Raw genomic sequence first — 24604 nt, 5'->3', positions numbered from 1 at the left:
CCCAATCCCATCTGTTTTACTTGATGGTATATTCTTTCGTAAATAATTGATAAAATATTTCAGTTTTTTGCAGCAAACGCTATGGCCGTTTGTTTAACCTCATTATCATGCCTTGACTACTAAAAAGTAAAAACAGACGAGAGGAACGTGGGGAGAAAAATGTCTCGGCGATTATCGGATGTAATTATTAACCTTGAAAACTAACATGGAATCTCATTTTGTAAAATGCAATTGGCTTATGCTTTTAATTTAATGATTCATGTCCCAGTCGCTCGAGTTGTTTTTCGTTCGATTTTGAAGGCTCTCTCGCTAAATAGGCCGCAAGGTTGTAATAGTCGAGTGATGTCTTTGATACACGTACACGAGGCACACATCATATGCATCGCTTTCGAGCAATGATATGATGAATGATAATCGACATTAGCGGCGACTGTGAAATTCATAATTTCGTGGAAATTATATGTTTGAATTTTGACGGTATCGTGTGTTGTTTTGTTTGCAAATATTATATAAAACTATATACACATACACCAGACGCAGAGCTGATGCAGTTGTCATGACGGAAAACCAGAAGCACAGAAAAAGACGACAGAGGACAGCTGACTTCGAGCGTGTGACGTCTTGTGCCTACAGTGAACTGATCCACACCGCGCATCGACGTCATATAGATTTGTTGCAGTACTCACGTGTCTGCATTAAGGAACGCTTCGTTCAATCCGGTGAAGATAACTTATTGTTTCCTTTTTCCTTCTATAAGTGACTTGACAGGTTTCTATTTTTTGATTGTTCGTTAACATCCCTTTCATTTTCAGGCATTGGGACCATTCGTACAGACTTTGTATGATTTTGTATGATGTATGATTTTGCTTTGCTGGGTCAGTTAACATAGGCCGATTTATATAGTTAAGAGTGATCGTTTCAAATACTACTTAATATTACACCGCTCCGGTGGCCTAGTGGTTAGAGCGTCAGCCACGGATGCGGGAGGTCGTGGGTTCGATCTCCGGCCGAGTCATACCAAAGACTGACAAAAATGGTACTAGCAGCTACCTCTCTTGGCGATCAGCATTAAGAGGTTAGTGTTAGGACTGGTCGGCCTGGTGTCAGGATAATGTGACTCGGTGGGATATCATACTACATGTCTGCGGCATGATGCTTCAATGGTAGACATCACTATACACTGCCGCACTGCATACATCGTAGCAATATGACGGATTTTGTTTTAAAGCTACGTTAAAAAACCAAATCACACACACACACTTAATACTAAATTCACGGTAATCTAAAGATTGATGGCTTTATAAACTGTCCTGTTCCGATTTTGGATAAACGAAAGCACGTACAAACACATCGCAACTATCATAGGCACAACACTTCGCAGTCGACTTCAGAGTGTGTAATTTTTATCCAATCCATTTTCTAAAAACTACTATTTTTGGATTAAAAGAGGAGGCTAGTCGTAATGATATTAAATATCAAACCATCATGTCATTCACATATCCGCTATGTGCAACTCGCTGGTACCCGGCCTAAACTGACAGGTCAATATAATGTGCTAGTAGCTAGTAAAAGCTCACTCTCCCATCGTGTAGCGGTAACAGGGAACATACGAATCAGGGAGTTCAATATGATCGGAACATAGCTCGTTCATTTCCGTCAGGTCCCGAAATAAGTCTGAGCAATGTTCCTGTCGAATTAGACTAATGGATGTTGTGCATCATGGGCAAAAAGTACGGAGATTTTACACTTTGTTTGAACTGTAGGCAGGATGCTGGGTATCTGCCATCTCATAAGCACCGGATGTATGACACAGCTGTCAACAAACTGTCAACTAAGCTTTTCACGTTCAACACGGAACCTTATTACTCTAGTCTTTACTCATCCACGTAACAGACGAGGTTCCAAGACTATTAGTATTAAAACACACTTCAAGAGCTTGTCTACTGATCATGATGATCATTTAGCAAACAAAACGATGAATTATTGCAAACAATATTTATCAAATGGGGTTGGTGTTACATTACTTGTTATGTCAGGTCAAGTTTTTAATGGACTGTTTCCCCCTGATATATAAATAAAGCAAGATATGCTTTTTGGCAAGTTGAAGATCAGTTTTGGCCATATAATCAATATAAATGAACTGATCAGTGATAGAAGCGGCGTTACATAGACCTAAATAACCTGCAGTATATGTAATTACATTAAAATAAAATCACATGCATCCCATATATTACGTCTCAAACGGAAAGGACGTCAGTTTTCACATGCATCCCATATATTACGTCTCAAATGTAAAGGACGTCAGTTTTCACATGCATCCCATATATTACGTCTCAAATGGAAAAGACGTCAGTTTTTACATGCATCCCATATATTACGTCTCAGTTATTAACATGGTCTGGATTATTCACAGCTCAGCTGATTCCACTAAACGTATTGACATGATACAACATAATGACATGATAACTGTTTATTACTATTTTAAGGCTCAAACAAGCTTTGAATTACAGACTGGTCATTTGACTGGTGTCACATATTCATATATAAATCAATGATAATCACTCATTTAACATAGCACAAATTAACATGAAGGAAAACAAAACATATAAACAGTTTGCCGCACTACATATCGTTATCATCGCCATCGTCATCATCATTATCATCATGGTTAGCTAACGTTCTCTGATTGACAAATGACACAGCTAAATACTGAAAATTATTTATTATCAAAAGACGGGACCAAAGAGTTTGCTAATTGCTACTTTGATTCTGTAGTGAAAGGTTCTTTTTATTTATTTTGTTCATTTTCTTTGTTGAAAAGGAAAGTGGAAAGCTACGTTAAGAATGTAAACCATTCCTTTTTTAAGATGAGGTAGAGTTTTTAGAGCATGGGTCGAGTAGGAGTGGGGGCAGGATTAGATGATGCTTTCGTTGAAGTAATGCATGTATCAATAATACTTCACTTTAAAAGTTCTGTAGACAATTACATATAGGAACAATGAAGATATATTTTTCCTCACGAGGTTAACAAACAATCGGCGGGGAAGAGGTCATATCATATAAGGGCTCTTTCTTTCTGTAAATCACATAATAGGTGGGTTATCTGATACAGATGACATGGCTGTACTTAACATTAGCAGATCGATGAAAATGGGATGCATTATCTAAATGTATCGTCTCGTCGAAAGGTGATTTTATGCTCAGGCATCCGATAATCAATCAATGCAGAGCACTTATTAGGGCTAAAAAACGCAGATCTGAGAATGGGTAATAAGAAACAGGCAATTAAACATGCTGGAAAATGTACAAATCTGAGAGTGGGTAATAAGAAAAAGGCAATTAAACATTCTGGAAAATGTACAGATCTGAGAGTGGGTAATACGAAACAGGCAATTAAACATGCTGGAAAATGTACAGATGTGAGAGTGGGTAATAAAAAAACAGGCAATTGAAAATGCTGGAAAATGTACAGAACTGAGAGTGGGTAATAAGACACAGGCAATTAAACATACTGGAAAATATACAGATCTGAGAGTGGTTAATAAGAAACAGGCAATTAAACATGCTGGAAAATGTAGAGATCTGAGAGTGGGTAATAAGAAACAGGCAATTAAATATGCTGGAAAATGTACAGATCTGAGAGTGGGTAATATGAAATAGGCAATTAAACATGCTGGAAAATGTACACAGTTTTATATTTTGGGGATTAACATGTTTGAAACAAAGAATTGCAGGCAGTTTTGTTAACCGATCGAAGCAGATAAAATATAAATGTCATGTAAATATGTTAAGAAAAGGAGACACCTAATTGTATCTCCATATAATTTAACTTTAAGCTCTTTATTTCATAGAATACATGCAAGTACATTATTTATTCAGCAAACCAAACTTTTTCTTGAGCACTAAACCTTGCCTTCAAGTGTTGTTACTTTACACTTTGCAAAGACATATTTGTTAAGGACGTCACTCATTTCTAAGTTACCAATCAATTCCAGCAAATGGCATTCATGGCTGTGTTCTGGTATAAGTGAAAATAATTAAAACGTTCGCGTATCCTGCCACTGTATCATGCTCACAAACGTTGAATTTCTAATTTCTTAATCAAAAGCCATTTTACGTATCATTAAATGTACCATAAAATTGTGACGTTGACTTTTCATTTCAGATACGTTCCCGGCAAAGCTAAATAATCCAATTTTCTGACAATCATTGAACATTTCATAGCCTGCTTGAACTTATTTTGACACGTCTAGTCCAAGGAGCTAGCTAAACCATTATTACGATGCGATCACATCGTGAGGCGATCCTGTAATATTGAAATGAATCTCCCCCGTCTTAACATAAATGTCATCTTTGTCCAGCAAGTTATTATATTCTAAACATTAATGTGGCAATTCTGATTAATATAACGATAAAGAAATGACTGATTGTCATTTGGCTGGGTACATTCTACTGGTTAAAATGATATTAGCTGACTTTAGTATCCAAATATAGGAATTAATCACGTCTATTTCACAAAACGACGAAATCCTTATTATGGTAAAATGCTTTTTAAATGTATTTCAAACAGTCAAGTAAAGGCAGCTCTTTTAGGACCGACCTTTCAAAATGTATATGGTTTTCATTGATTTTATGATTTTGTACATAATTACAATTTATACATGATACCATTAATTAGTCTAGTTCAGATATGGATCTGTACAGTTTGCAGTTGTAATCGGCTTTTAAAAGAGTAATACGGCATGTAAATACGATATGTGCTTACCTTCTATACTTGCTTATCAGTAGAGTCAAGCTGCAATCAACAATGAGCCTGATCTGCCGAGGCACAATGCGCTTGCAGATTAGGATCTATGTAATCTGTTTTACTGATTACTCTTAACAAATTACACAGACACGTATCTACCGGCACATTATGCAACGGCAGGTAAGGGTCTGTGCAGTTTGCAGTTGTACTCGACTTAAATGCGAGTATATACGGTACATATTCTTCTTCGTGAGATAAACTAAGGTAATGGAAACGTCACCATATACATGTAAACGGTAATTCTGGGTTCGTAGTATATTTCATTAACTCGTGTTTGTATCCACCGGTTTTTTGTTAATGTCAATATAATGCTCATCATAATTCAAGCGCACGTCTCCACTGAATGTCACATGCTCTCTCTTTATAAGTCTGTGATTACGTTCAGCAGAAATCTGTTTAATCAATCACTAGATGAAGCAAGCTGATCTTCTGTCGGTTTGAAACAACTCGCTCTTGGGTCAGAAATATCCTATATTCTCTGTACCCACGTGTACATAACACATCTATAGAGGGGATTTGTCAGTAGGACTGCATTTTAGAAACCTCCACTTCCTTCACTAGATTCGGTTGTATACTGCCTGTACCGGAAGCAGCCCTTTCCATTAGGGACCTCATCATACAGGACCACATTCTCCTGCAAAGTGTACCACTGAGCCACTGGTTTCCTTGGATTTTCCAGCATTTCAAACCAGTGGTCCCGTCCCAGCCCTGGATATTTGGGCCCAAGGGCGCAGCATCCCATAATTTCATTGCTTCCAATCCTAAAAGATATAAGACAGTAATGTTTCACTTGCGTCATGTTGATTTCGTATCGTTACGTTTGAAAAAAATATATTTTAAGTAAAATGGTTAGTTTACAACAATGCTACTTAATTAGATCTACTGCGATCGACAGATGTAATTATACTGTCTACACGTGATATTTTACCAGCAACGATTAAATGTGCTTAAATACACAAAGACCGTTGCGTGTTTTTATTGGTTTCCTTTTCATTAATTTAGTCCCGTTTAACCAGTACCTTGTGGCGAGATATCAGAACAATGTTAATTTATACCATTTTGTTTTACCTTTTTCTCGGCGTATCTTATTCAATTTAATCTTTGACACTCAGCAGGTGACTATGGGAAGTATTAGAAGCACAACCTCGCACACGAATTCATCAAAACAAAAATATTGGTTCTCTCAGGATTGAATTGTTCAGTAAATTGTATTACAAACTTGGAAATTTTAAAATCTCTCGCACTGCATAACGCATTTCTTCTTATATTCTAAGTCAGCAAATTTAGATTCAGTAACATTAGTACAAGGTATTTTGAGCATGCAAAATCTTCTCTGATGACATTATCAGTTAAAAGTTCACGTGTTTCATGGACAAAGCTGTTGCAGCATATTTGTTTATAAAGACGCGTTCAAACCCAGAGAACAGACAGTAAACACAGTCTATAGTTAATGAGTTCTGGTGGAAGCTAGGAAAATATATAGCCAGCGAAACGTATGTCCTTGTTTGGTATTCGCCCAAATAGTATATAAGCGAGATTCGGTTTGACGTAAATTGGTTCGTTCGCCAGAAATCACGGCTCGTCTTTCTTGCAGGAAAGCAATTGTCTGTATTTGTTAGATTTTCTATAGGGTATAGGGATTCATAGTGCTTTAAAATGTTATGGTGATGTTTTTGGGGTAACAGTTTACTCCGAGATTGACGATTTTGCATCATTTTTATATTCTTAAATACTCTTATATTATTCTATTTATAATGCATTGGACATTTCAATTGTGTTAAGAATTTAAATTTACTTGTAATCATGCTATTTATTATTATAAATGACGAATTCGCTACCAACTTAATTCTCAGTAAATAATTAATTTATATATAAATTATTCTTTAAGTAATAGAGCATAATATTTTGAAATTTTAGGTCAAATTCAGTAAAATACATTTCTATAAACCGATTGCAACATTAGTCTGAAATACTGTTTTTTTTTTACACTCTGGCTATCATTAATTTATTCGATATTCAATTATTTACATTCTATTCTAAAATACATAAATTCTAGAACTGTATGAAGTTGGTAAGCTATAAAGGATTATTATAAATTTATATGTAATTCTTATATCTGCAATGTAAAGTTTATGTAGATGTATTTTCCTATCTAAAATGTAATTTTATATATCAATTATTTCAATAGAGTTCGTTCGCCAGAACTCACAGCACGTCTTTATTGCAGTCGATTCCGTCCCTATCTTTCAGTCTATCCCAGTGATGTAGATCTACACCGTTAGGAGTGGCACCCTTTTTAAGGGAGCGTAAACTCTCTCATTCTCTCTAACCATGCGTTAAAGACAAACCATGTTATAGCCAGAATATTAATGGGTAAAAAAGAAATTTTTGTTCTTAAAAGTTTCAAAATTAATTTCATTTTCACAAGTTATTTTAGCATCCAAAGGACAATAATTGCAGCCAGAACGAACGACTAATGTTTGCGCACATTTACGAGAGTAAAGTAAAATTAATAGATGTATTAACTCTAAATTTATGATATCACTGGACATGCTCACCCATGTGAACAGGATCAGCAAGAATGATTTGAAATCCTCATGTACATGAACAATTTTAAAAACAAAAATCAATTAATTCTCGCATATCCATTACACAGAGTCAAAATAATTTTGCGTATCTGTTTAACATAAGTAAATGAATACATAAAAAAATTGCTGATTTGTGCTAATAAATCTGCAAGAATGACTTGATTACAGTTCGTTAAACAATCTGTGTATATCAGGGGTCAACTCTTCGTCGTTTATCCATTTTACAGAAGGTGATACAATACTTATTAATCAGCTCTATGTGCGATGATTTGCAGAGAAATTATATTCTCTACTATTTTTATTATTCGTACTACAATAAAAGGAATCATCACATTAATTTACCTATCATAGTCTATGATTTTCAGCAACAGGTAGACATCTTCAACATTCTCTACGGGCACATCAAAAACCATGGCTTCATTGTAGACAGGGTTCAGCGTGTTTTTCTTCACTGATGTCTTCTTCTTTTTTATTCTCTTCCCCTGGCACATTAGATACACCTTCACATACGGGTCTTTTGAAAAAGAAATGCCGATGCTTATAACAAACAATGATCATCAAATAGCCTCAGCTGTTAACACCGAAGACTAAACAGTTAATTTCTATAGGAAAAGTTTACTTCAAACTGTAAAATGTTCAAAATGACAAAATTGTTTCTATCTTTTATTCTCCATTTTTCTTTAGCTCGGAAAAGCACGGCAACTTGTCTAACTCACATAATGAGTACAGCCTTACCTTTTGTCATGTATAGAACTAGTGAACAAAAGCAAATGTAATTAAAACATTGTTTCATATAGTCGCTATCGACTCTATTCCATCGTCACGTGCACTAATTAGTGCAGGTTTTGAATTCTTAGAGATATTACGACCTTGAAAGAATATATGATAGCGGTTGGGAAAACGATGCATAGTAACCATAAATATGTATTAACTGTTATAATGATGCACGTTTAGATATCCCCTTTTTCTTTAACTAAACACAGATTTGGAACGACAGCCTGCGGGCTTGTGTTAAACATAAATATCAACCCTTTCTAAATTACGTTTGTATAATACTAAGTTTTGGGCTCATCATTGTGTTTGAATATACATGAAGAACCAGATTCCGATGATTATGGATTTTTGGGCTAATTTGTAACCCATTGTACTATCTGGACCTGATGTAGTTGTTTTAATCGATGTCTTTTGTAAAACGCAGATTGAGTCACACAATCCTTATAAAATATGCATATATTGGGAATGGTGCAGGGCAGACACTAGTGCCAGAAAATGTATACAGTCTTGACAGATGTAATTTCAAGTCATGTATTGGTCGAGAGGATGTTCGGTATGTAACGTTACATCTATATACGTAGAAATAGTAAATTTGTGAATCAACTGTTAGTTTCTATATCATATGGAACCTATCAACTAATATGAATTTCTAATGTAAGTTTATACCGTCAGGAACAGAAAAATGAAACCGGACTGAAAACTTAATATACAACAATTTTACTAATAAAAATAATATTGGATAAAAACATCAATGTCTAGGGATTGTATGTTATATACAAAGTACGAAAGAAAAACAGTAATAAAAAGACATTAACTCACTGACTGACTTTTTATGGATTGATTTATCAACCCATAATCGATTGATTAATAGATTTATGGAAGTATAGAGCATCGAGTTGCAATTGTTTGTATTTGCCTTTATTACACGTTTGAAAAGTAGTATTAATTACTACAACAACTGTGAAAACCGATTGAGAACGAATGTACTTATCAGTGGGCAATCTTTCCCAAAATGGTTAAAAAAACCTATAAAAAAACCCTAGATCAACTATGTAGGATTTCTGTATCTAAATGAAATAAGTTTGGAAACAATGCAGTTTTGGAAAGTATATCGTTTGCTTGGATTAAATGTTGAATTATGTCAGAAATATGCTTTTAAATATATTCTGAAGTGTAGGGTATATTTATAATTGAGCAAGGATTATTTTACTTAATCAGTTTTAATAAAATGAAACGAAGGTTTTATATTCGCACATATCTTTATTGTTTTTAGAAACTATGTTATTATAATTGGTGTATGTTAGCACATAATATACAAATTGGCATTAAAACTAAATATTAATGTGGTTTACAGGAGGAAATATATCTTTAGGTGTATTAAAAACTTTGAATTTTACAATTTTTTGGATCTCTTTGTTTAATTTATTGAGGTCACTCTTATGTTTGATCATCTAAGAGTACCAAGATCACGATGATACATACTCTAGTGAGACGCTATAATTACACGGGGCTCCGAATCGCCAAGTGATCTCAAGCACCAGCCTTCACCGATCATTGCCCTTTCAGCTCTGTCGGCGTGGGTTCGAATCAATGTGGCTATGTGTAAAAGCTGCCAGTAGTTTCCCGTGGGTCGGTAGTTCTTACCGGGGTTTTCCAGAGTTCTTCCTCCACCAGTTATAGTGGCAGTCATATATAGAATATATTGAGCTGAGAAATGGCATTAAACCAAAACAACAACAGCAGCAACAACAATAATTGCACTTTTATAGGCCGTGAGAGTAAATATTTCGGTTTTTAAAGAGCAAAAATACTAACAAAAGTGTTGATAGTTTATCTATCTTCCGATAGAAAATGTTCACATTTCTTTAGATTATGAGGATTTACATTACTACATATATTTAATAAATTCGTAATTTGAATTGTGTTCGAAAAATTCCACATGTAAAACCGACGATGGGCTTTGTATTCAAAAGTTGTTTTTAAAATTTTGGTTGACTGGTAGAAAAGTACAGGGAAGGGTCTAATCTAAGCTTCTTATTCACGCAGCTGATTGCTTCCCTTGTTATTTACAGTTTTTTTTAAAATATAATTAAAATGAAAGTCACCATGGTATCGAATGGGTAAAAACTTGATACAACTTAATACCTGAAGACAGCTGAACTTCAAGCACTTCGCACATTTTGTCTTTTCACTTAGCCTGTTGGTGGCGATGGAAAATTTGCAACATGGCCGTCACTTACAGACTGTTTGTTTGTACATGTGGGGGGTGGGGTCGGGCGAAATAGGAATTATTGTATGTCGTTATGTTTTTCTCTTAAAACAATGCAATCATTTGTGTTACCGGAAGATCCAGTTATGTCCATTGCCTTCAGGTTTCTGGCTTTAACTATTGTCAGAGTCAAGCGTCCGGCCGTAGGGAGGTAGCACAAGGAAATCATTATCTCCCCAAGGTCAAATTTTTCCTGAAACAGATGTAAAGAGTATGACAGGTCAAAGTTATCTGCAACAATCTCAAAATAAACGGAAAGTTAGGCCTTACGATGTTGTGATCAGGGACCACGTAATACTACCAGCAGTTTAGGCAGAAATTTAATGCCATTCGTCATGCAACTTCGTTACGGCCAGCTTATTATAGATTACATTCTACGTGACATATGAGGATACTCTAATTATATTTCCAGATTTCATCCTTTATGACCTCAGTGGCAGACATGTTTCATTTTGGTGGTCGCCTTAGCTTTAATTTATTTGCAATAATTTTCCTGGTCAAAATGATTTGACCGTTGTTACAATGAATGACCAATGTAACACTGAACTGACAAATAAGAACAGCAACTGTATCCCAAAAGTATAAACACCATCAAGCACCGACAGCCTGCAAGATATAATATTTAGAAAATGTTTTAGACAAAAACAGCACTATGCTAAAATGAGGAATATGTCATTATGGTTGTGATCATATCAGTGCTGACCATAACTATTACGAAAGAATATAAGGATTTGCACTAACTCTAATGGCATCACCTACACGAGCTGGGTGCGACCACACGAACGTGAATTTCAACACACACACACACACACACACACACACACACACACACACAGAACTAATCATTAACAACATCATTCAAGTTAAATGTGTTTTCCAAAATATTCTAACAATTTATTTTTTACAGGCAGTGAGTCATGTTAGAGAAAGGCAAAAATTGGCAAGAAAGTTTTGCGTTGTTAATCCCTTGGAAAGTACTGGACAAATAGTGGCGGCAATTGTTGCTTAATCATGCTTTAACCTAATCTCATATGCCGCTTGACAGATTCTTTAATCTCGGCCTTACGATACGAAACACGATTGATCAACTGCATATTTTCGTTCCAATTCCAGATTTGAGAGATGATAGCAGAAGTAATCAATCGCAAAGGTCACCAGTACCATAGCATGGTCTTAGATATTATAAAACATACTAATTGTTATTTGATATTCAATATTATTTTAAAATTATGAATGAATGCTTTCCAAAAGTAAATTTGTTTGAGTTCCAATGCCTCCAAGATTTAACAGACATACTACATCTACTGTTAAATCCTGTACAGATGACGGCTTCATGTAGATATTGCCATCAGACAATTCACATTCCTGCTTGTACATGGTGATGTCAGTAAAGATTTTGAGGGTAAGCTTGATATAGAAAGTGTGTGCTAATTAGTGTGGACATTCAGTGTGTACACGCAGGATGTGTAATTCCGCTTCTTACTTGAATATGTCGTTCTACACCATGATTATAACTCTTGCCACGACGGCGATGCCAACGTAACAGCAAAGCCTCACAATATGATCTTTTTCCACAAGCATCTAAGCTACAACGCACAAAGGCATTGTAAAGCTCTAAATTACGATGCATAAATGCATTGTAAAGACTCTAAATTACCACGCATAAAGGTACGGTATAAAGGCTCTTGATGTGATGCTTGCTTTAAAGGTCTTATTGAAGTTCAATTTGTTCAAGATTCAAAAATGCTTGTGTAACTAATATTATGGGATAAGAAAACTCCATGCACTGTTACTACGGCTATACAATTTGGCAATCAGTCATATTGATTGGGATACTTTTTATTTGATCATTTGTGACTCTTTCTCGAACAGAAAGCAATATTCATTTTATGCTTGCTTCGCAACTTAATCCGTGACACAAAAATTTATCCCGAAGCACCGGAAAGTCCAACCTATGCCAGTAACAGTTTGACAAATAGTTTTCCATGAGGCTAATGGGAAGTAAATTCTAATTAGAACCTCATTTCGATAGCTTAACGGCAAATCAGAATTAACTTTTGATGAGACTATAGTTTGTATTTATTTTTCAATTCAGAACACTAAAAAAAGGATCCCTCTTTCTGGTGTGTGTCTATGTATGTGTCAGTTTCTTGTGTTCTTAGTAAATTCAGTACAGAGGAATGAATAGAATTCCAAAGCATATCTGCGTTTGTTTATTGGTGCATCCAAACGTATATTCATTCATAACACCACTCCATAATAATATAAATATTACTTAATTAAATGGACAATTTTTCATTCCAGTGGAATGCTTACCTGGGATGTTTTGATGAACATACATCAGTTTCGTTTATGAACATGATAATTTCACAACTTTTCAAATTAAACTGTCCCAACTGTCCCAACCATAAGACTTAGATACCTGATAATAAACGTGTTAGTATTGTCCAACCGGATTGGAAAGTGTCGGGGAACCAGACTCCACAAACTGAAAAAACAACTACCTGACAGAAATGTCCCATTTCCCATATTTCATTTCGTGCCCTTACCTGAGTTTGATTTCTCAGATTTTTATTGCAGATACTTTATTTCAGAGATTGTCATTACCATGCTGCCGATTCAATATTTAGCAGGTGGTCAGGATGCATGGGGTCAATTTAAGTAAAAACTTGGAAGATGATACATTCTCACGGGAGTCTTTTCTTTAATCCTTATTTGCCACTCTGACACATTTATCTCTCTGTGCTGGATGGTCATCTCCAATTATATCGAAACATATTCTATCGACCTTTATAGCGGTATATAAAGAATGGAAAAGGAAGAGAGACGATACCAAGGAAAATTCTTTGAATATTTCGGTTTATAGTGTTTGGGCTTAAATGCTGATAGGAAATGGACTTACTTCGTTTGTTGACGAATGGTTTAAGGGATGATACTATAAGAATAGCCCTCTTTTGACTTGAAATTCTTCAAACCCAGGATTAACACTCAAATGGCCATTCACACCTATCTCTCGAACTGTCCTCGACCTTACCTGGTTGGCACTAAGGATTTCCTTCACGAGACAGACTTCCTTTGTCAGACTGCCTTCACTCAAAATGTCCCTCACTACAACAACACCAATCAAATCGTGGCGGGAAAAGCGGTCAAAATCATACACACTAAACTGAAGAACCCGGTCGCTTAAGTCATTGTAGGGTACATTGAACACAAATTTTTCATTGAATTCTGGATTTAATGTCTTTCTGTGAACTTTTGTCTGGAATTTATGTTTTCTGTCTGGAAGCATGTATATTTTGACATATGGATCTGATGTTCCCGAGAAATCTTTCGCGGGAAGATCTTCTGCCCGAAGTATTCCGACCAATAGGTTATTTAGGTCATGGTCATATTGTAGGCTAAAAATGAGCTTCCCGCATATAGCATGCTCAGACTTAATGCTGTCAACAGATGATTGTTTGTAAAGTTCTGGTTTGATAGCTCCTAACTGTGGCTGCTCCTTGTGTTTCACACTTTGTACTGAGAACTCTATTTTTGACAGGTCTAACTTGTGTGATAGTTGTCTTTGAAAGTCTTGATGCCTTTGTGATACTGTTGGTAATGTAGATTGTCGAAATGGAAATTTGAAGAAACGCTTCCTAAATAAGCCTGGTTGGCTATCGTTGTTTGCCTCTGTCGCCAGCTCGGGGTTACTTTGGCTTATTTTCACAGTTGTGTCAAGGAAAGAATGAGGGGAATCCCCCTCGCTAGATTGTCCTTCCAAATCATGGCGACTCTTTCTCCGTCGGAGATATCTCCACACCAGAAATAGAAAGGCAAGGAGAATAAGTCCAGTTACTCCGCCAGCAATACCGATTGTTAAGGAAATTGGAATCCCTGAAAAAAATAATTAAAATTCTTAATTTTGTACCTTCCTGTTATGTGTATTTAATTTGCATTGTTTGTTATTTTTTAAATTCATTATATGCTATAGATAGTTGTATTTCTATTTGACATTTTAAAAAATCAAGTTTACCACATTTTATATTATAATTTAGTAACAAACCTTCTAACTATGACTAAGATTTTGTTTTGTAAACACTTGAAATCTTCATGAGTAAAAATTTTCATTAGTTAATATTATTTGCAATAGAAAATGCTAATTATGATCTGAGGTCAGGTAGAGGACTATATAATCTTGTTTATCTAGAGGTTATTCATTAATGCTGTCAGATCTGAGCAGAATTAGTTCTATTATTGTTGTGTCCAGTGTTTCATTAGGGCTGGAATTTATTTATTCACATTGTCAAGTTCATGTTATCTTCTCTGGAAATACAAAGTTAGATTTTTTGGAATACCACTAAAGTTTTTTTCAGAACTTGAATCATTAGGATTTGTGTATGAAATTCTATGATTATTTTGGGACTGAATTCACAATACTCTAAGTTATTTTTCCATGATGACTTTTTATTCTAGTGAAATAAATTATTTGTTGAACTTTACCAGGACTGTTGCTTATCACTCTTTTCTATTACTTATTTTAACACCATAGAGTTGTAATACTTCCTTTCATAATGTGTATATAATAGTTTCTTGTAAGCTTATTTATTTTTATTTCTTTAACTAGAAGAGCCTATCTGAAACATATGATATCATCAACATAATAGTAATAAAAATGGTTTCATTTAAAAGTTCATATTTTAACTGTCACACAAAGTCCCTTAAAAGTAATCTATTGACTCAGAGAGAAAACGGAGTACATAAGCACAACTCATAAGGAAAGGAAAACCTCTGTTTTTGTTTAAGAGCGAACTACATCATGTATGTTATGTATATGCTCACCAAATGCTGTCCATAACATAATCCACTTTAGTTATATTCTTCAAAACAATTTAGTTAAATACAGCTGCATTTAATGGATACAAATCACTCATTAATATCTCTACTGCACATATCGTATTTTGTCAGTAAAGTGGTTCTGGAAGGAATAGGTACAGACTTCAGGTACACATATATCACGCTTAAAAACAACACTGGAAAGGTGACTGTCCTAAAGCTAGCAACACCAATGCGTTTAATATAATTCAATATTGGACCCAGAATATCTCAGATCCATATCATATTTCCCATCACCATTATTCATACAGCAACAAAATGTCGAACGTTACAACAGATTTCTATGCGTTTACAAATTTCATCTGGTTTTTTAACAGAAGCTGTTTGGTTAGAAAGATTTTCTCATTAAACGTGCTAAAAACAATTTTGAACCTAACAACAAGCAAGAGAGATCATGATTGACTAATACATTATACCATGGACAAGTACGTATCTATCCTGTAATACGTATTAACATACTATTTAATAGCATATATGAACTACAAATGGTGCGCTTGGTATCTTTCAGGGTCATGAAATCTAACGATTTACGGCGCGGGATGGGGGGGGGGGGGGGAAGAGAAAGACCTAAAATTGTTCGCGACCACAGAGTGGTTAGATTGGCAACCTCCGCCGCCAGCTCGACCTCAGCTGCTTCGACTGTTTTTGCATTTGAGGTAAATAATTAAACGGAAAAGAAAATGTGCAAATATGCTTCTATGCGTAGCCAAACCACAGGCTTAATAATTTGAGACTTTTATAAACCATACAGTTTATTGTTCTTTTCTTAATGTGCGTAATGCAATGTCGTCAACTGGTTGAGAAAGCTATATTCATTAAAACAAGATACGCAAATGTATCTTCATTTCAAAGCTCTCAAAGAGTAAACAATCCATATGTATAACCAAAGTGTTCAAGGTGTTTGTATTGTACACGAAGATTCAGCAAGAATAATAATAATACATGGGTGAAACATGATATTATACAATTTGACATTATACGAAATTGATATTTTTTTATAAAACTCATATATGTTGTGTGTATATATATATATATATATATATATATATATATATATATATATATATATATATATATATATATATATATATATATATATATATATATATATATATATATATATATATATATATATATATATATATATATATAGTGTTTATTTGTAATATAGGCCGCTGTTCCATCATATATATCCATACATCATGCCTGACACAAGAACATTGTATGCATAAGAAGTAATATACACGAAAGTAATCATTGCTGCATTTTCGAGTTGGGTGCGATACAAGTATATACTACACAGTAATCAAACAATCAGATTTAAGGGTAACCTTAAACTTGTATGGAGCAAGATTTGTATATTGGCAATGGTTTTCCTGGCCCTCGAATTAATTAATTTGCCATTACTATTTCCGTCACAAAATTGTGCGGCATAGAGAGATGCGTCGGAATTTGGTTTACTTGATTTGTGCTGCAGACAATTTTGTCTTCATTGCTTGCATTCTAGCAGGTTTCGGAAATAAATAAAACAAAAGGAAAAGAAAGAAATAACACATCACAGAGTTAACTTTCAGAAACATTGTAAAATATCCTCTCACGCTGCGTGGAATATATTTCGTCAACCATGGCACCTAGAAAAGCCTTTATCATAAGAAGAACATATAATTTAAAGGGATCATACACGAGTCTTCTCTTCTACAATAAACACTGTCCGTCCCCTTTGAAGTTCATAACAAAAGCAAACACTATAAAATACATCCGACGATACGCTTTATAGTTACGTCAAAAGATGGTAAAATGCTTTGACCAAAATCGAATTTAGCTAAACTAAAAAATACCTTCCTGTACCAGGCTATTATATTCAGAAACTATTCTTAAAGTGAACGAAATTTTTAAAGTTTTTTTAAAGTCAATACGGACTTTACACGTATTATTATGGTTTTAAACGTAATGGCAGAAAAATGCGAAAACCAACAAGTTTTGTCAATTTCCCTCGAATACAAAGTGAAAATTTATAAAGAACATACACTATTGTGAATGAAATCACTATTAGTCCAAAAGGTTGTATCATCAGTTCTAATGAATAAAGATCTCATTAAATTCCAGTGATGTTGGAAAAGAAACTGAAAGTGTTGACCTGATTTTAATAGCTTGTGACATAGAAATGTGCCAAAAGTCTTTTGATGAATCACAATAATATAGTCCAAGATGTTCTTGTTTGAAATCACTATAATTCCAAATTACTCTTCCAGTCCAAGAATACCATTGAGAAGTATTTGTAATTCAATTGAATAATAAATTAAATAAACGATTCCACCCAAACAAAACACTAAACTCAACAATAAGACTGGTGCTGCATCAGAAAAATTCAATGCAAGAATGAATAATTTCTCAAGAAAACATTATATAGAAAAACTTAGACACGAAAATGAAACCAGGATGAGGGTCATGAGTTCATTTCTAGAAAATTATATTTTCTCAACAAGATAAAATCATAGAATGTCTTGCTAAAAGTATAATAAAGAATGTGGTAAACGTCAGGTACAACAGGTTTGTCCTAAACGTCAGGTACAACAGGCTTATCCTGGGGGAATACTAATGTCCTAGACCCAGACCCAAATAAGCATATTTATCCCCATTTATAATGACCCTCGTATTTGACCCACACTAATAGAGAAATATTAACTGTGTATTACAAAAGTAAATGGTCAGGTACACAATAGACATGACTTTAGACAAGGGTAAGTCCAAAATACAATTATACATAGCACATAAAGATTAAAAAATCTAACATACAATGCTAATTAAATCTACACAACACAAGGTCGAAGTGCAAGGCCGAAAATATGCGGTATTTGTTTCGATTTGGCTTTAATTGATCTACTAATGGTGAGGAGTTTAGTAGAATTGGCATTTCATTATATTCAGTTAGGTAGGAAATTGTACCTATTTTTGTACCTTTGAATATATATATTATTTTCTACTTTCATCCTTGTTGTTATTATTTACCCTATCTTTTTTACGTACCCGCATTTGTGCATATTTGTGCTTGCAGATTGCGACCCCAGTAATGAAACCATGCTTATATTTAAAATACATTGTTACCGTTCTACAGTTTATGGGATGCAGTTATAGGATCAGTCGAAGACCATCTGCATTTTATATTTAACTTAAAATATGAGTAAGAGGTTATATCCCCACCCCTTCCCTTTAAGTAATGGCCTCTCGCGAATGCTTTACCATACATAACATAAACTTTACAACAAGACCTTTAATCGTTTGACATTTTCCCACTTCTCCCCCCACCCTGATTCATGCTAATAATGCCCAGGTATGTAAATCGTATATAGCAATGGGTCCTGTAGTTTAGCGGTTTGTGAATTTCGCACTGGTTCATGCATTTCAGAACGTGTTTAGTAAGGTCTTCATTTGTTAATTGACATTCTCCTGTTGGAACCCTCGAAAGTTCAGGTCGCAAACCTTTCTCCCAAATATTGTACTGCTGAAAACAACCGCTATGCTGGTCTAAGTGGTTAGGACGTCCGCCTCGGATACCGGAGGTAGCGGGTTCGAATCGCGGCCGTGTCTAACCAAGTACCATTATAAAAAGTGTTACTAATCATTTTAAGAGGTTAGTGTAAGAACTGGCCGGCCTGGTGTCATTGATGCTATTAATTTTTCTATTGATACATAATGCCAAGTAAATATATCGGTATGTCATAAATCGAGTCATAATACAAAACGATATAAACTATGCTTTATTGAAGAAATATATATCATTTTTCTCTCGCGAAAGATGATTTTTGAAACGATCAAAGAATGATTTAGAAGATAAACGCTGCTAAAACCCTATATGTGTTATTCGAGGCTAGTTATATGTACATAAAGCGTGCGTCTCGTCATGGCTATCGATAATTTATCAATTATTAAGACAACTGCAAAAATAGTTCTGAAGAGTTTATCAAAGAAAATTTTACATTACTAAATTAATGCTTAATAATGAAAGAAATAACAAGTATTGCATTTATTAAATACGTACTATAAAGAGGATGAGGCCATCGAAACTAAGTGTCCAATAAAAAAAACTCTTAATCTGTATACATATTAAAACCTTATTTGATATCTTAACATTTCCTATTAAAACAAACATTACTTAAACACATAACATAATACGACGATATGACAATATGGATAAGAATACAAGTTAAACTTTATAATTAAATCCCGTTCTCGTTTATTTTACGACGTACATTAAAATTACTGCAAATAAATCCAATATTTTCTGTTGTAATTTTGAATGACGTTCGTGCAATAGCAGCATCCATTAATTGTGTATTTAAACTGGATGATAAAATACAAAAGTTCAGTAGTCTATATTTAAGAGATTATTCGTGTAAAATTTAACTTCGACAGTGATTGTATCCAAACCACGAAATAAGTGTTTAAAGAAATAAAAAATTATCCAAGCAAGTGAAAATTATTTTTCATAAGTAGAAAAATATTTTAAATTAAACTGCTGTAACAAATATCAAACACAGTCTTCATGTAACTAAGTGCTATTCTATAAAAGAAGTAAATTTAGATGCTCATAATAAAGAAGAAAAAATATAATTAACACCACATTTTGTCATTATGACATTATTGGAAACACAAGCCAGGCAAAGGTCAACCTTTTAGCTAATTTATTACTTAAATATTTTAATTAGAATAGTTTGACAATATATACTATCAATTATGACAAAATGAAATATACCAGACGAGATGATTAATAAAACACGAAATGAAAAAAGGAGAAATTATGAGAACTATTAAATATCTTACCCCTCCCACATGCCGTTATTCCAATACATCATTCAGATAACAATACTCAACAAAAAAGATAACAAAACAAAACAAACAAACAAACACCGTGTTTGGTGATATTTAAATTAACCACAATGCTATCAGCATTATTATGATTTGCCAAGGAATATTAAAATAAATACTGTTTGTTATGTAGTGATTTGCCAAGGTATATTAAACTAAATACTGCTTGTAATGTTGTGATTTACCAAGGTATATTAAACTAAATACTGCTTGTTATGTAGTGATTTGACAAGACATATTAAACTAAATACTGCTTGTACTGTTGTGATTTGGCAAGGTATATTAAACTAGATACTGCTTGTTATGTAGTGATTTGACAAGATATATTAAACTAAATAATGCTTGTTATGTAGTGCTCTACTTTTACCATTCATGTTTAGGTCTTAAGTGTGTCTTATATTGATTCAATCAATGTGAATACATATAGAAACTCAAAAATGAAAACAATCAACTTGCAAGGTGATTGTGAATAGCCACAAAAGGCACGCAGCTATATTTTGTAATAGACACACTCCGCAGAGAATTGATGGGTTCACTCACTCGGTCGATACACAGTTGCATGTACTCATTTTCAACTCTGTTCAGAGAGCAAATATGTATATTTGTATGTGATATAAATAAAAATACATGATTAGTATTAACGTTGTATCAATGACATACCACTCATTGTTCAAATAAAATATGTGTAGTATGTATGCTGTATCATTGATTTACCACTTGTTGCATAAATGTTTCATTATAACTGACCATTAATGTTGTAGAAAATGGTCATTGAGCGCTGAGCTTCCGGTTCAGTGTTTATGAGAACGTAATTAAGGTTAGGTTTTTCTTGGCAATTAATCGTTTGTCAACCCTCCCCCCCAAAAAAAAGAAACCAATAAAAAAGATAATCCTTTCACAGTGTTTAAGTTATTTATTCCATGTAATGAGAATTGCACAGACTTCCATACAATGAGAACCCCACAGGCTTCCCTGACGACAATATTCTTTTCTAAGACGGAGTTAATGATGAGAAATACAGCAGTATTATCAAATGAAGCACAAATCTCTCTTAATGTTCTTTCAATGTCATATAATTGAGGATTCAATTTTAAACACGTTTCGTTTTCATTTTCTGTGTGTCATTAACTTAGCTTTCCTTTTTCTCTTCTTATTTTTTGCCAATGTTCGTTTAGTATTGGCATTAAGATTATCGACCGTTGTGAATTACTCATATCTGAAACTGGCAAACTGAAACGAAAATAAATTTCCATGGCATAGTTTTATATTCAAGTTGCAGAATGTGCCTAATCCTATTTTGGGTGGACAAACTAGACTCTTTCTCAAATCTTGCTAAAAGTCTACAAGTGTTCTCGAAACAGTTATCGATGTAATGAACCTAGCATGTATTGGCTGAGCACGTCAAAACGTTCCATTTTCAATTCTGACATAGACTGAAAAGAAGTAAAAGATGTGAACTATGTAAAGGTGAAACATATAAATGTTAAAATGATCGATTTTCGTTCCTAATAACAATGGTTGACACAGATTGTTGTCATTATCCAGGCCTTTTTACTCTCAAGCAAAATGTCCTTGTTACGAAATACCAAGGACCTCGTCCAATTGTTATTTCTGAATAAATACAGTGGAATAAATTCCAAGTGGATGTATCAAATAATTTGATAGATCAGTGTAAAACCTTTGGTTTAGCGATGTGCACGGGGTTTTGGAATATTATGGTAACATTGTTGCTATAGAGATGGTATGCTCCATGAAGCACTATCTTGTGAGGATGATTAAAATGGGAATGACTTTAAAATATCACGGAATGAGATATTTCCACACATTAAAGTTGTGTGATCATTAATGTAATATTGTCACATGACACAGAGGACTGAGGCTTGCTAAAAAAGGGCAATAGCATGTATCACAGCTTATAACAATGATCATTACATATCATATATGTAAAGTGTGTGACATTTCTCATATATAAAGTGTGTGACATTTCACATATAAAGTGTGTGACATATCACATATAGAAAATGTGTGACATATCACATAAATAGTGTGACATATTATATAAATAGTGTGCCATATCACATATATAAAGTGTGTGACATCGTGGAACACCTTTACGTCTTAATGAAAAAATAAAATTTTAGAGACGAACAGGTGTGTTACATTCGACAATAAACGTTCTTAAGGACGGAGATATGCCGAAGAGAGCGATACAATCTGGAACCTTACGAAAAAGTAGCTCCCAGAGGTGTCTAGCGCCGGTACATGTCACAAACACCGGTAAAAGTGACATTTAACAGCAACGCCATGTGCAGAGTCACTGGTAAATGCTTGACTGACATTTACCGTTGACTTTGAAGTTTGCGTTGCCAGTAAATGGAATAAGGTCTGACATTTACTGTCGATTCAGTAAGCATTAAATGTCAGATTGTGACAATTATTGCTGATTAAGTACAGCTTCGACGGTAAATGTCATACTGTTTCATATAAAGTTGTTTCGCTGTGTAACAAGTTCGTCAACAAATCAGTTCCATATGGAGAAAATACAATCGATTTTGTCCTTTTTCTGTCTTTCTTCTTCTTGTTTTTATTTATGGTATCACGGTACCAATTGTTTTTCCATATACCTCAATGCTAATGTTTTGTGAAATAAATATACTTTCTGTCCTACTTGGGCATGCATGTCACACGCTGTCATATAGAACAATGCTAGATTGTCAATTTGACAATGACATAACCAGGTACTCCATTGCATTTAAGAGAGATAACTCTACTGGAACTAGACAGGGGTAAGAGTTATCTAGTCACAACAAGCACATTTTCAGTCATGTGTACCATATTTTAAAAAACTCATAAAAAATACAAAATATGATCTAGATAGAAATTAACACAAACTCACATGTTGCCAAGAGGCTCAACTTTTTTTTAAGCCAAACAGAAAGTACAAGTCTTACATAATGCACCAATCACAGCTAGTTTTGTTCTTTAATTCTGAATACAATGTTCCATACACCTTAAGCTCCGCCCACCTGGACTTGCGCAATTGGTACCGTTATACCTATAGCAAACCTTAATTTTTCCAATAATCTGTGAAATAGTTCGGGACTGTATAAGTAACAAATATACTTAGTCTCACTTGTGAAAAACAATTTGATGAGGTACTAACCTATGTCTTATATGAATGTGTAAAGAAATGTCATTGAGCTGTTTGAACTATTGTTTTCATACTTTTGCTTCACTATCAAAATCATCTTTTGAAATAAAATGAATTCTTTCAACTATGAGTTGTATCTTATTCATATCAGCAATTATTGAACTTCACATAGGTGATATGGGATAAATCACATTATATCATATTATGTAATAACTAGGTCAAAGGTCAATGTACCAAATAGTATGCACCTGTCCTACTTCAAAATGTACAATTCACCTAAAAGAAAGGAATTTATATTTGTTTGGTAGGTGCAGAACTTAACATCAGAGACAGGTGGACATGACCCAATCTTATTATAAAGTATAAGCTTTGACCACTTTACACTATCTACAGATACAAGAGGTCACTAACCACCAGTCCTCACACAAAGGTCCACCTACCCATCCTCTTTGTAACACAAATAGTAAGCTTTCCTCCTTTGTAATGTGAATAAAATTGTTTCAATAAGCCAGTCAGTCACCAAATATAGTAAATCGCAGCTTCTAAGTGGTTATGTTTTGATTGGGAGGTGAAATTAGGGGAATAAAATACAGAAAAATGCCAAATATAAACACTAAGTATAGCACATCAAATGGAGTTAAAAACAGGAGGAAAGTGTTTATCTAAAAGGGAGAGGTAGCTTATGATAAAGGAATTAAAGGTGGCAAAATCAGCAATGCGAAAAATGAGAAGTGAAAGTTTGATGACCTTACCTTGGACAAATATATGGGGCAGGGCCCAACAGGTCCAAGGACAGCCCAAAGGCAACTGTGCTATAACATCCCTTACAGGACCCAAATTTCAAGTGAAGTTGTGTTCATTTCCATCTAATATAAAAGGGTGAATAATTTAGATAATATAGATACATATAAAGTATATTTCTTCTACATAAGAATTTAATAATAATTGGCATAAGATAGAGAGAAACTTATCTCAGAGCCAAGCAGAACATACCTTATCAGTTTTTAAACTTGTAAACTTTACTGTGAGAAATTATCAAATTGCTTCTACTTACATTTGCGTCAAGATTGAGGGCTAATATAATACTTCACAAATCTTCTCTTTATTTTCATAATCAGTCACTGAAAATGTGAGATTTTATTTCCTTGAAATGTTATGACTGGTGTAAGGGAGATAACTGAATGATATACATAAGGTGTGGTAACCTTGAATACATTATCCATGTAATATAGATGAGTTCATCAACAACCTGTATTAACTTCATTGCAATTAAA

At 34.1% G+C, this 24604-nt stretch overlaps 1 protein-coding gene across 1 annotated transcript in view; it reads right to left on the bottom strand.

Annotated features, from left to right (window-relative positions):
* Positions 1-2707: 2707 nt before the first annotated feature.
* LOC149773730 (synaptotagmin-6-like) overlaps positions 2708-24604 on the bottom strand; it is a 73106-nt gene continuing 51209 nt past the window's right edge. Inside the window, exons 2-5 of the mRNA XM_089946081.1 lie at positions 13473-14314; positions 10511-10631; positions 7738-7909; positions 2708-5568 (exon numbers count right to left, since the gene is read on the bottom strand). Coding sequence (XP_089802207.1) covers positions 5343-5568; positions 7738-7909; positions 10511-10631; positions 13473-14314 — 1361 coding nt within the window. The 3' untranslated portion in view covers positions 2708-5342. The remainder of the gene's footprint in view (positions 5569-7737; positions 7910-10510; positions 10632-13472; positions 14315-24604) is intronic.

This window comes from Sinohyriopsis cumingii, unplaced genomic scaffold (assembly GCF_028554795.1).
Source record: "Sinohyriopsis cumingii isolate HCF-2022 unplaced genomic scaffold, ASM2855479v2 utg000622l, whole genome shotgun sequence".
NCBI lineage: Eukaryota > Metazoa > Mollusca > Bivalvia > Unionida > Unionidae > Sinohyriopsis > Sinohyriopsis cumingii.
The sequence above is the reverse complement of the archived record's forward strand: the minus strand, read 5'-3'. Positions and strand labels throughout refer to the sequence as shown.